Genomic DNA, 13,394 nt, shown 5'->3' on the forward strand with positions numbered 1-13,394 from the left:
ACTGCAGGAGAAGACTGTTGAGAGGGGCATTTAGCACAACAGGGACAATGTCATACATGTAACAGCCTGTGCTGTGGCCACTCCGGCTGGTCAAAGCAAAGTGAAAGGAAGCAAACATACAACAAAAAGAGAAAAAAAACTGTTTGGGTTCTAAAAGGTATTGCGACACCCACTAGGTAACGCTCAGGCCTAATGTTCAGACTTTAAAAAATAAATCAAAATTAAAAAAGCAACACTTCGTTACAGGGGAACATGTGAAAGAATGACCACTTGACTTAAACACCAGGATTAGGAGAGCAACAGGAAAAAAAGAAAATGGCAGCTACGTCATTCGCCAGCTCTACACTGCATTCCAACTGAACAGAAAATGCCTGTGGGCTTTAACAGCCCTGCCTCAACCATCCCAGTTGCCGATGGTATGCTGTAGTGAGGGCATGATCACTCCTACTGGTCTATAGAACAGGCCATGCGTGGTGGTAACTGCAGAGATCAATTCCTCAATTAACCACAGGACACTCCCTCATCTCTAAAATGCAGGGGCGTGTAAAAATTAAAATGATACATACATCATACACAAAGTTGATTTTCCAGAACCTTCATACATCTGCAAGACTTTGTTTTCACTGTAGACGTCCTGTAGTTTTTCTATTTAGAGCTATTAAAGCATGAGTTTTAGCAAATATAAACATGTGCCACATCATGACCCTTTGTGCAATGCTTGGAGGTAATGCGGGTGATGAATTTGAAGGTTATAGTATTAGAGAACTTCAAAGACATCAGGCTTTACTAATCATTTGATCTGACAGCTGTGGTTCTTGGCTGAAAGTTCTCATTCAGAAATAACAGGTATGATCATTATGAATGTAAACACAACATTTGAAGACTCAGTGAAGAATAAAAAGATATAAAAGCAAAAATATTCACCATATGTAGCAGCTATCTTGGTATGGCAGACTTGGGGCATAACCACTAAACTGAAATCCTTTTATCACCTACCTTTGAAATGAATAAATTCATACAAATCATACAAAATTTCAAAATGGAGGAGAGGAAACAAATGTATAAAAATATTTATCCTCTTGGAAAGTATAATTTACAGGCACATACTTCAATGGATTTTAAACCAATTCTTGCCCTCATCGTTTGATGGTTTTCATACAAAGACGCACAGACATTCGACAAAGGTGTAGAAAAATGAAGACAACACATTGTTTAAATGCAGAAAACTTTACTTCAGCAATCCCAATGTGTACGGTTTTGTCATGACAACATATGTAAACAATGGAGATGTTTATTTAAATGAGGAAAATGTCATTATTTATTTTATTAAAATAGTGCAATTTTCCCTCACTGTATTCCTCTGACATTATTTGAAATGCAATACCAAAAGCAGTGGCTGTGGCAGTACACAATTCATTTAATTGCACATGCTCACAAACTGCATTGCATGCATCATAGCTCTAATAATTACAGGAAAGTGCAATATATAGCAATTTACATAAAAGAAACATCAACTGCAAAAACATAACATACAATTCCTACACCACAGCTGACAGGAACTAACAAAATACAAGCACAAGAGAACCCATGCTTTGGTGAAACATCGAAAAGGAAACCAGTAAATTCTCAAAGACACAAATATTAAAGACATCTGGGAGGAACTTGTTTATATTGCATTAAATTCAGGGATGTCAACTGGAGCTTTAAAACAATTTAATCCTAAAAGTTCTGGAATCGCATGCCAATGATTTTGTGTCATTAAACAAAGAAATCAAACCATTATAAGAAATAATGTGGTCTGCGCTGAAGACAAAGTGTAAACATATTCAAGACGGAATTATCTCTAAAAATGCACCAAGCTGAGATGGGGTCATACGTTCTTATTATGCAGTAGCCTGCAGAGAAGGCTTCAGGCTTGAGAAGATTCAGTACTCATGCCTCTGTATAAATCCTGAGCAATGACCTTTTAAATGTGACCATACACCCAGAAAAAAAGAAATAAGACCGTCAACACATGCAAACACAAAAACTCAGAAAGAAAAACAAATTTAATAAACTGCTTTAAAATATTTTAATCTGAGAATAAAAATATACCGTAGAAATCTTACACCACTTAATAAGACAATAGTTTTAGGCTGGATTTGTAAAATCAGAGTCTGGCAGCTTCTTCACAAAGTGTCTTCATTTAGCTGCCAAGTCTTCATGGAAACATAGGAAAAAGAAAAAAAAAAACACCCACAACACACAGTAAAAATGTGAACCTTCAGTTTCGAATGCTAAAGGCTTTGGCTTTCTTCATACTTATCAGCATGGGCGGCTTTATCTTTGGCTTGTCCACAAAAAGCTGAGCCTCGCTTTCCGTGGTCGGGAACCTCCGGACGTAGATGTCAGGGTACTGCTTCTGAAACTGAGAGGAAGGCGTGTGTCTGACCGGCCCGTCTTTGTAAAGAAGCAGTGAGTGACGCGTCTCTGACATTGAGTGACAGTTCAGACAGCGCTCTGAAATCCCCTGACCAGTGATACAGTGACGGTTTTTTTTTTTTTACCTGCTTGAGCCTCTTCTTCTTGTCCTTCACAGACAGGCTTTTGTCCTTGATGAGGCTTTCCAGGAGGTCGGCGATAGCAGCCTGCGAGACGGACAGCTTCTGCTCCTCAAACTCCTGAGGGCTTATCTGGCTGCAGAATGAGTATGTCGGGACACTGACACCGACACCGGAACCGGGGTACGTTATCTGGGGAGAAATATAGAACATATCCACAATCACAAAACATGACACCGCAATAAGCCTACTTTACACCGTATAAAAGATGACACAAAAAGGCTTAAAAAAAAAAAAAAAACAAGTTGAAAGAAACAGAAAGACAACTGACATGTCAGATGTAATAGGCAACTGAAAAGGTAAATAAGCTCTCAGTAAGCACGGAAATTAAATATTAACTTTACGGCACAGTATGTACTACCCAGAACTCACCTGTACCTTCCTGAGGTAGGCAATGTGATCTTGGACTGCATTCTGCAGATAGACAGGGACCTGCAGAATGTCCTGGTGGTGATCCATTAAAAAAGAGACCAGCCTCGTGGCAAGGAGCTCATCCAGATCCACCTCCTCCTCACAGCACAACACGCAGCGAGAGAAGGTGTGCACCATCTGAAACCACACAGTGACACCTAGTGTTCACAGCAGGGAAGACAAGCCATGCAATGCATGCAGTACCATTACCGGATCTCCACCGGCACAAAAACACTATTTTAAATACGTAACAGTAATAAGTTATCACAAGCAAGCCTGGGGCTCCAAAAAGATGAAGTTTATTTTTTTTATGTTTTTTTGCACTACGGTCCACATATTACTGTTAGACCAAAATATATTTATATATAAATAAATTATATGAAATAATTCACACAATTGAATGTGCATTTGAATGTAGTTTAAATTCTTGAACGAGTTCCAACTCATCAATATATCCTCTATGTTAACTGCCTGTAATACGGGCCATGACCTAACGGTCACATGACAGGAGACTCGCGGCGTGCCATCAGCTCCTCACCAGCGTGCGCGTTCCGATGGCGTCGTGGAGGCGGGGCATGTCCACGTTCTGGCTCATGCGCGAGATCATGCGCATGAGCAGCTGCAGCTTGCGGCGACTGGCGGGGGGCAGGAGCAGGGTGCACAGCTGGAGAGCCTCGATCGCAACCCGCTCCAGCTGCGGCTGCAGCAGACCTTCAGCCCAAAACAGCACAGTCTCACTGCGCGCGAACGGTTAGCACGCTAACTGTTCCCGCGCGCCGCAATACACCACTGGGCTCACCGGACTGACAAAATGCCACCATAAGACATTTGGACCAACAGAGCAACATGAATAACAATATTCCAACTGGAATTCTTTGCTCCCCACAAAAGACAGAACCAATCACAGTTTTAGTTGTTTTGTGAAGTTAACAGCAAACGTTCATTAGGTGAGTAAATACACCATCACAGTATTAAGACATGTTAACAATGTGAACAAAACTTTAAAAACAGCACTGAGAAAGAATTAGGTGCATAAACTGAACATTCCATAGAGAGTTAACCACACTGACACATTCATTTTTCCAGCAATAAACTGGAAGAACATTCCCATATCACGTGACCCAGGTGAGTTCCTTTAAGCAAGCAATACACATAAGCATCAGCAGACAGAGACACACATGGCCCCAGAAGCCAATAAGAAAAGCATGCAAACGGGGCCTTACTTTGGTCAGGACTTGGATGGCGTGCATAAGAGGACACAGAGGGCGGAGAGGTAGAAGGCTTGTCGGACAGGTCCACAGAGCTATAGCAGCGCCTGCTCACACCTGGCCCGGCCCTGGCTTTTGCGCTGCTGCCAGTCAGGTTGAACACACTGAGCCTTTTCAGTCCAGCGCTGGACGACACTTCTGGCTTCACCGTTATTTCAGCCACGGGAGCATTAATGCTAAAGCAGCTAGCGGAGATCTCTCGCCGGTCACCAACCCCGGCACAGTTCCCGAAGCCGTTGGACTGACTCGCCTGAAGTCTCTTGGCCAACAGAACTTGCTGTGGTGACGGTGTACTGCTGCTGCTAGCACTGTTGACGCTAAACACCTCGGGGTCATCGCCGCTCGTGTTGCTGCTACAGGAAAGGCTCGCCATGGAGGCAAAAACCTGCTGCTCGGCTTTGGGGTGGACATTGAGCAGAGAGCTGGCTTTGTGCTGGAGTGAAGCGCTCCTGCCTGGAATCGCGTGTTCTGAGGACTGGAAGAGCAGGCCCGGAAGGTGCGCACGAGTCGAGCCATTGATAACGCCTTCCAGGGAACAGCTCCTGGGCCTCAGCCTCACTGATCCGGCTCCAGTACCCGTGGTTTGGGAGAGGTTCTGGCAGCTGCCGGTCATGAACTTACTGCCATTGGCGCTGGTGCGGACCAGGTCAGGCTGCTGGATCGTTTTGGCACAAGCAGCCCCCAGAAGGTCTGACTGAGCCTTGGAACTGAACACCTCCCTCATCGGAGACTCGCTTTCCTCAAAAGACTCTTTCCGTATTAAGCTCAGCAAAAGGCACTCCGTAGATTTGAAAGCGTTCGCGTTGTTCAGGTGAGGGGTTTTTGGCGGTTGAGGACAGTTGGGCACCTCCTGACTTTTACGCTTTCCTCGTTGTCTTTTAGGAACCACGATGTAGCCGCACAAAACTAGCAAAGGACCAGACAAAAAATGAAATAAATCTGAAGTGAGTAGAAAACAAACACGCAAGTGGATACATTGGGGGAAAGGAAGGAACAACCGCGCAAACACAGAAGTGTTAGTAAAGAAAAACAATAAATAGAAGTTGCGTCTTAACTGAAAACAAAGCCGCAACAAAGCAGTGCATGTCAGCCAGAATTGACACACTTACACCATTACAAGCCAATCCTTTTAAAAAGACCATGAGGTTGTAAGTGATACAAAACAAAAAACTTGTGCAATTCCATGCTTTTGAATGGAATGGGATTAACTTTAAAGTTCAGTAAAAAACACAATCTTTCTGAGATGTTTTGCCTGTATGGAAACCTATTTCATGTAGAAAGAAAACAAAGCCACATAAACCAATGTTAGCCCTTGTACACCACTTTGAGACAAATTGTTTGGGGGAAGCAAAGAACATGGTCATTCAAAATATATACATATAATGTGTATATATATATATTTTTTTTTTTTTTTTTTAAACGCACACGCACACACATGAATAAAGGTAGAGCTCATACGTACCCAAAATGTTCACAAACAACTCGTAGTACTGAAATGTGAGCAGAGGCTGGGGAAGGCTAAGAAAGTAATCTGAAACGGTTTTAAACACATCCCTCTCAAATCCAGGGTATGAAGGCTGATTCGAGTCATACTTCGGCCCTTTAATATGAAGGAATAAAAACAACAGAATTAATGACGGGATGAACTGCTGATTGATCAGGGTGCTCACATTAATAATAGTCCAGTTCACTGCTCATAGTTTTCATTCTTTTAAATCCAACAGTCTCCATTGTTAAGCCTATACAAATATGGCCCCAAATCTTACATTTTACAAATAACATCTTCCTTTACGTCCAATTCAAATGAAATGCACTTGTACTTACAGTTTGCCAAACATTTCATAGCCGACAAAACCCAGTGTGGTAGGTCTCCTGTAGAAAAATTAAATAAATATTAAACCCATTATTTAGCCTGTGCAACCATGTAACATCGTCAAATAAAGAATATCACTGGAAGACATAAGCAATCCATGAAATTATACCTGTTTTATCTTCCAGAGTCACCACGCCGTGTTTGTTGACATTAGTCATATTATACACAATGTACCGGGAGTCAACTTGAGCCGGATCCAACACGTCTTCAAGTGAAACCAAACCCAAGGTTTTCTGCAAACTGTAAAATAAGCACCAATTTTTAAACAAATGCAATCAATAGGTCATGAGACAACAAAGAAAAAAAAAACCTAAACTGGGCATTCATACTGTGTCAGTGTTATATTTCTCCAGACATCAAGGATGTCTTCCTCAGTCAAGTCTCGACGATGGACCACATCATTTGGAGCAGAATCGGCAGGCTTTTCTGGGTTCAAAGGATCCACGTTTTCCTGCAAGTCACACAAGTGCTTAACTTTAGAATTAAATCGAAATAACACATCTGGAAACAACAGCGAATTCTGAATCCCTGAAAAATTCTTCAGGATAAAAATGAGTAATGCAAGATTGATTAATAAGCAAAAAAAAGAAGTTCTAACTTGTGTTTCTTTGTCAAATTTCTTGGATGTCCTGATTTTGAAAAGACCCTCTTTTTCTTTCAGTAGGAAACTCTTCTTTCTTGCGTGTGATGGGCAGCTGGGAATTGGCTTCAATGGTGATGTGGATGGAAATCTATGAAAATGTGTAAAAAAATAAAAGAAAGTTATGTGCATAATATCTCGGTCATAAAATTTTGTTCAAATGACCACTTAATCAATGAATTACCAAAGGGCTGGCAGGAAATCACTTTTATATGTATACATTATACGGTTTATTAGGTGAAGTTTTACAAGATACCCTTGTTAAAAAAAATAAATAAAAAAAGTAACTGGTATACCAGCTTTACATGATATCCTGTCACAGAAAGGAAAACGGTCAAAATACCTCCGACCTCCCTGGTGTATACTTGACACTATCAAAAGCTGACTGAATTTATTTGCAATGAATGAAATTGTAATGATAAAATAGGTGTGTCTCCTGAGCTGTAGACCTGACACAGAACTCGCGTGCTTAAGAAATTTGAACTCCCCGTCTGCTCAGGAAGATGCATTTTATTTCCTGCTTGAGGATATAACGTTCGAACCCCCAAAAGAATTTGTAATGACATGCCTGTAAAGTTGACCGTTATCCTCCAGGTCTTCCGAACCCCATCTGCCCTTCACGTCTTCAATCACGTGATTCTTTAGGAACTTTTTCAGCAGCTGGACAGTCTGCTGCCTCGTGACCTCAGAGCCGAAATTGCTATTGTTTCTGAGGAGGTCACGTAACCAGTCCACAGCTGCTGCTGCGGTAAAACAGTTGCCATACAACCTGAAGTGCTGCCGATGCTTTTTCAGGGGCATTCCCGCTCGAAAAAGTTTGGTAACTTCATTCCACTATATAAAAAAGAAAGAAATAAGTCGATCAACAATTCATTAAAATGGTTGGAAATCGAATAAACACAATATCTATTGTTAACGAGCTAGTTAGAACGTAAAATGCTCATCATGGACATGTTGTTCTATCTAGGTAATTGTGCAATTACGTGGCAATCGCTCATTCATCTGTTAATGGATTTCATCTAATGACAAGTAAACGAACAGGAAAGTTTGCTTAAGTAAACAATCAGCACACACAGCTACTTGCCTGACTAACAAACTTGCGCCCTAGATAGTTAAGTAATCTAGCTAGTCATTAATGTAATTAAACAGCCAGCTAGCAAGCTACGCGTTACATGCAGTCTGATATCGATCGCTGTTTGGTTAGCTAGCTAAATTCCAGCGTTTGCAAAGCTAGTTACCTATAAAGTTAATCACTGACAACACTACATTGGCTGCATGTACTGAGTTCATTTAGCTAGCCATCTAGCTAGCAAGTAAGGGCAAGACTGTAAACAACATTCGATACAATGCAACGATTGTGGTTATCAATCTAGTCAATTATTATAACTGGCGTAATGCAGCTAGCCAGTTGCTGGCAAGTAACGTTAGTACAGAAGCAATCGGTGCGTTGGCAGAAAGTTAACAAGGCTTGAATTCAAATCAGACTAGTTGGCCAACGGTAGTCAGCTCGATATTTCTTACCAGTTTCGTAGCCCTGTATGGTCCTGGAGTGACGATATGGGATTCTTGATAGTTCATTCTAAAAAGCTGAGCTAAGGAAATAAATAAGTAACGGTATATAATACTTAGAACAGCTAACTAAACTCAGAACAAACTCATGTTCTCCACTTTAAACCGTGACATGACACACCAATCAACTAACCCTTTCGTCTTTTGCACTGTTTAAAATTCCGAGCGTTCATTGGACGCAGACGATTGGAGCAACTGTACCACGTGACCATGTACAAAACTGTACTTGCTACTTCGCAGTAAGTGAGAGAATGAGAGAACTTTTTTGTTGTTGTGTGTTTTGCATTTCCTCTGCTTGTTCATGACCATCCGTTCAGAGCTGGTTTGTTGTGCAGATGCATATACCATGTGGATGGATTAACATGGGGAGCGATAATTATTTGATTATTGCGTTTGTACAAGAATAGTATAAGAACTTTGTTGCAACTTATGTTTTTTTCAATTTAACAAGGAGTTGAATTAGATCTTAATCACTTTGAAAGTCATTGGATTGGCTCATTGTGCATAACAGGGGCACGTATGACCGTGAGCCTCATTTGTAGAAGCTATAGGATGTAATGCAGAGGGTTTGCTAGCAGCGTAAAGTTGTTTTGTTTGCTTTTGAATGTGTTGGTAGGCTAACTTGAATCATAGGTGAGAATATTATGTTCTACTGTTTACTCAATAGTCCTGTTGTTGTACCCTTGTGAACCTTTCACAGTGGTATTTGTGGACAAGATGGACATGGTGACCAACAGTAATACTCTCCTCATCTCCAACTTAAGTGAATTATGATTGTGTTCTGACAGAAGTACAACCAGTTTATAACTTAATCTTTAAGAAAGAATGTGTAGTAATTGTTGAAAAGAAAAATATTTCTGTGAAATTAAATACCATTGAATGCCAAACACCTTAGACAATTAGTTATGCCGATAATGAAGGTAGCACAGCTATTAGGGAGTTAATGAGATGTCTATATGGAGAGCTATAATTTAAACGTGATTCTATATATATTTAAAGCTAACAAAGACAGGGTCAGTTGGTGTACCTTGATTAAGTGATCTGCTGCTAAATGTAAAGAGGGCAATATAAAGGACCCCGACCCTGAGAAGATATTACATTGAAAATCTTTTCATTTCATTTAGTTTGCTTTCGTGGAATCATACCGTCCTTCAGATGTGTGTTTCTATAAGGGAGTTAATGCTGATTATATATAACATTATGCATGTCACAATTAATGTTTTCCTGCCTTCTTAATCCATGTTCGTATCCTCTGCAGTAAGACGCGAGTTGGCTTGCTGACTTGACGTCACTTGAGAGCTATATGACCAGCTGCAAGTGTCTGGCACATTTGTAACAAAGTTCCATAAAGTTCTTCATTGAATGATAGACTATGCATGCAGCAGATGGTCTCGTGGTTTTTGCAGTGCAAAGTCTAAAGGTCTGAGAATTAAGTGGGAGAAGAACAGGTTCATGAAGCCCCCGGGGAGGAGAGCTGTTATAAGCTGGAAGCCGAATGCTCCCTGCTGTATGCATGTCTCTCTGATGAGGCCTTTGAGCACACAAGGCCTCCCCGCTGAGTCCAGGCAGCTCACGCACCGCTCTCTCCACACCGACACCTCCAGCAGCTCTCCCTGCTGTTCAACCAGCTCACTGCAGAGAGGGAGAGCGGGAAAATCTTTTGAGCCTTTCAGCTCAAGCTGCCAGTTTTCCTTATTTTATGTAGCGTTCACACTGCTTTCATCCAGTTACTGAAATACGTTCCCAGTTAATTTGCCAATCTAATTTCAATTTCTTATTTTTAAAAGTTTTAAACTTTTAGTACTTTAAAAAATAAAAAAGCTATTTACTTGAGAGCAATACATGCTGGCATGTAGTTAAACACAAATGCTATTACACCATAAACTACAGTGGGGAACAAATGTCTGGGGACACTATCAAGAACTGATTGTTTTCATATGTATCATGGGCTAATACATTTATTCAGGGTTCAAATCCCTGCCGGGGCCTTTCTGTGTGGAGTTTGCATGTTCTCCCCATGTCTTGTGTGGGTTTCCTTTGAGTATTCTGATTTCCTTCCACAGTCCGAAAAACACCCCGGTTAGGCTGACTTGAGACTCTAAATTGCCCCTGGGTGTGAGTGTGTGAGTGGATGGTGTATGTTTCTTGCGATGGACTGGAGATATGTCCAGGGTGTATTCCTGCCTCTTGCCCAATGCATGCTGGGATAGGCTCCAGGACCCTGTAACCCTGACCAGGAATAAACAGGTTACATAATGGATGGATAGATGGATAATACAATTATGAGAGTCCATTTACACTTCATATTCAAGAATACATTATTTAGTAACTACTCAAAAAAGTGTATGGGTATTTACTGAAGTTTGTAAATTGTCAGCACTTGATATGTCTGCCTTTCACTTGGATTGCTGCCTTCATTCTGCTTGGCATTGATTCCACTAGCTTTTGTAAAAACTCATCTTCTATTTCATCCCAGCACTTTCTCAACACTCTCCATAGATAATCTGTTGATGTTACTTGATGTTTGGCCTTTTCTCTCTTCAGCTACTCCCACAGATGTTTGTTTGGGTTCTGGTTCGGTGACTGTGGTGGGAATGCCATCCTAATAAGCTCCCCTTGTTCTCAATAATGTATTCTTGAGTAAGACGTGTAATTTGACTTTCATAATTGCATTATTCCTTGATGAGTAATGAAAACAACTAGGACCTGGTCGTGTCCTCAGACATCTGGTCCCCACAGTATATTATTATCAATAATTCATTAGCATTACTCTGTGTATTTCATTAGCAAGGTTTGAGGTCTGTTATTCAAATACAGAATATCTTAAGAACAGGCAGTTAAAGTAGAGCCCGATCCAGGTATGAAAAATGTGAATATAAAATGTGAGTGAATGCTTTCTTATGTAACATAAATCCAAAATCAATGTGAAACACAGCTTGTTATTTAACACTGGTTAGCTAATACTTATTAATATTCTTGTTTTTGTCCAAGGGAATATGTGTTATTCCACTGTTAGAGTCATGTTCTCACCTAAAGGATTATAATGAGTCAATGAAGAAAGGGTACAAAGTCTGCTTAGTACATAGATGTCCTTTGTTTGTCACAGCAGTTAAACAGCAGTATATACTACAATGTGTTTTAAATGCAGCATTTTGAGATGAGCTGCAATATTTAGATCTTAATTATAGCATATGATGACCATTGTGTATCATTCTTATGTTCTCTTCCCTGAAGAATATGATTGTTTTTGTCTTGTTTGAACCATGTTTTCATTATGTTCACGAGGTGATAAGGTGCCTTACATTTTCATTGTTCTGATGGACAAAAGTGACCAGTCTCTTTGTACTCCTGCCATGCTCTCCAGCTGAAATATTTGCAGTTATAACTGACTGTAACCACCCCCCTTTCACAATAGCCCAGGCCTTCTGTGACTTGGATGATGATCTGTTGTGTCCTGCATTTGCTTAAGCAAGAAACAAACAAAAAAAGTAATAAATTCAGAGGGATTGTGGGAAGAAACAAAATGTGCAGCTTGCGGAATTGTTCCAAAATGAAAAGTATGTTGAATATCTTGTGCTATTTCCTTATGCTACTCTATTAGCTTCCATTCTAATATCCTGTATTGTACATCATTCACACAAAAGGCATGGATGCCAGACCCCTGTTTCAAGGATATTTGCTTTAAATTATACAGTATATATCTAATTTTTTAAAAATGTGAATGCAGGTAATAGCAAAGGTGTTATTTTAATTATATGTCTCAGAAAAAAAAATATTCCACAGAACATCTGCAATGAATTGAAAATCATTCAGGCCCTGCGTTTGCCATGGCAATAAGTACAGTACAGATCAGTGTTCTGTTTCCTCTCTGTGTTTGCTCTGTATAGAGCACCTGGTGATGAGAAGGAAGAATGAAGGAGCTGAAAGGAGGGGAGTGAGGGTTGGTTGGGGGGGGGGGGGGGGGGGGGGGAGGGAGGACATCATGCCACAGGCAGAATTACTGCTGAGGCACACAGTAAATCTCACCATCTGTATCTTAAGCCTTTTGTTTCAGCTTGACAGTGTGAATAAATCACACACACACTGTATGTGTTCTAAATGTTAAAAACAAAACAAAATAGGTGCCTCAAATTGGTACTAGCATGGTTTTGCCACTGCGCACACGCAATAAACTAAACATTTACCTAGAAGACCAACACTGTGCGCCTTTTGGCGACTCAAGGCATCCCCAGATTGCTCATTAAATCCCTCATATCCTTGTAGTCTTAGAGTTTAAAACTCAAGAAAAGTAGGACGTGCATCTTCCAAATGTAAGCAACAGCCCTATATTGGAGACAACTTGAAATAATGAAAATCCCGAATCCTTTAACCTGTTCCAAACAGCAGAGTGAGAGTGAAGGCCTTGACAACTGAAGACCACTGGCTCTTGGTAACATTTTTTTTTACATCCCGTTCCTGCTGTGCTTTCCACAGATTTGTCTGTTGCTAGGCAACTGTAACATAAAGCAGAAATCTCTGAAGTCAGATAACCTATCAATTGCACTCCACTTCATATTCACAATGTAAATATGAAATGGCCTTCATTAGATAGGAGATGCATGAACTTTGGAAGGGTGTAATTAAGATTATTTTAATTATTCTGTTTTTATTTATTTTTTAAATAGTCACACAACACAGGGGCAGGCATACCAATATAAACTAGTGGTGTCCAGCTGGTGAAATTCAGCGAACAATAAAATGTTGAATGCCATGAGTCATTGACAGCCATTATGTGTTGTAATTTTGTGTTTTGCAAAACCAGCAATTACAGTGAGCTCCATAATGGTTGGGACAAAGACATATTTTTTCTTGATTTGGGTCTATTGCACAATTTGAGATTTGTGACCAAACAATCCGCATGTGGTTAAAGTGCACATTCTCAGCTTTTATTTAAGAGTATATGCACTTTGGTTTCAGCATGTAGAAATGACAGCACTTTTTATACTTAGCCCTCCATATCAGGGCACCACAATGTTTGGGACATATTGTCATGT

General features: G+C 40.4%; 1 protein-coding gene across 2 annotated transcripts; it reads right to left on the minus strand.

Annotated features, from left to right (window-relative positions):
• Window positions 1-1,208: 1,208 nt before the first annotated feature.
• depdc1a (DEP domain containing 1a) lies at window positions 1,209-8,514 on the minus strand. Of its 2 annotated transcripts, XM_064333351.1 has the most exons (13): window positions 8,314-8,514; window positions 7,361-7,626; window positions 6,751-6,883; window positions 6,482-6,603; window positions 6,262-6,392; window positions 6,104-6,151; window positions 5,742-5,879; window positions 4,235-5,185; window positions 3,550-3,722; window positions 2,973-3,149; window positions 2,547-2,732; window positions 2,302-2,407; window positions 1,209-2,198 (listed from the first exon to the last, which is right to left on the minus strand). In XM_064333351.1, the coding sequence occupies exons 1-13, from the start codon at window positions 8,368-8,370 to the stop codon at window positions 2,182-2,184; spliced, it is 2,505 nt and encodes an 834-aa protein (XP_064189421.1). In that variant the 5' UTR covers window positions 8,371-8,514; the 3' UTR covers window positions 1,209-2,181. The 2 variants fall into 2 exon arrangements, with proteins under 2 accessions (XP_064189421.1, XP_064189420.1); XM_064333350.1 differs by having other exon boundaries at window positions 1,209-2,407.
• Between the last annotated feature and the right edge of the window lie 4,880 nt (window positions 8,515-13,394).

The sequence above is a fragment of the Anguilla rostrata genome, chromosome 4 (genome assembly GCF_018555375.3).
Source record: "Anguilla rostrata isolate EN2019 chromosome 4, ASM1855537v3, whole genome shotgun sequence".
NCBI lineage: Eukaryota > Metazoa > Chordata > Actinopteri > Anguilliformes > Anguillidae > Anguilla > Anguilla rostrata.

Excerpts from the sequence above, each read along its gene's own strand:
- depdc1a (XM_064333350.1), bottom strand. The coding sequence starts at position 8,370 with ATGAACTATCAAGAATCCCATATCGTCACTCCAGGACCATACAGGGCT. Across the intron at positions 5,880-6,103 it reads TATGAAATGTTTGGCAAACT|GGCCGAAGTATGACTCGAAT; the intron begins GTAAGTACAAGT and ends TTCATATTAAAG. Across the intron at positions 2,408-2,546 it reads AGAAGAAGAGGCTCAAGCAG|TTTCAGAAGCAGTACCCTGA; the intron begins GTAAAAAAAAAA and ends CCTTCCTCTCAG.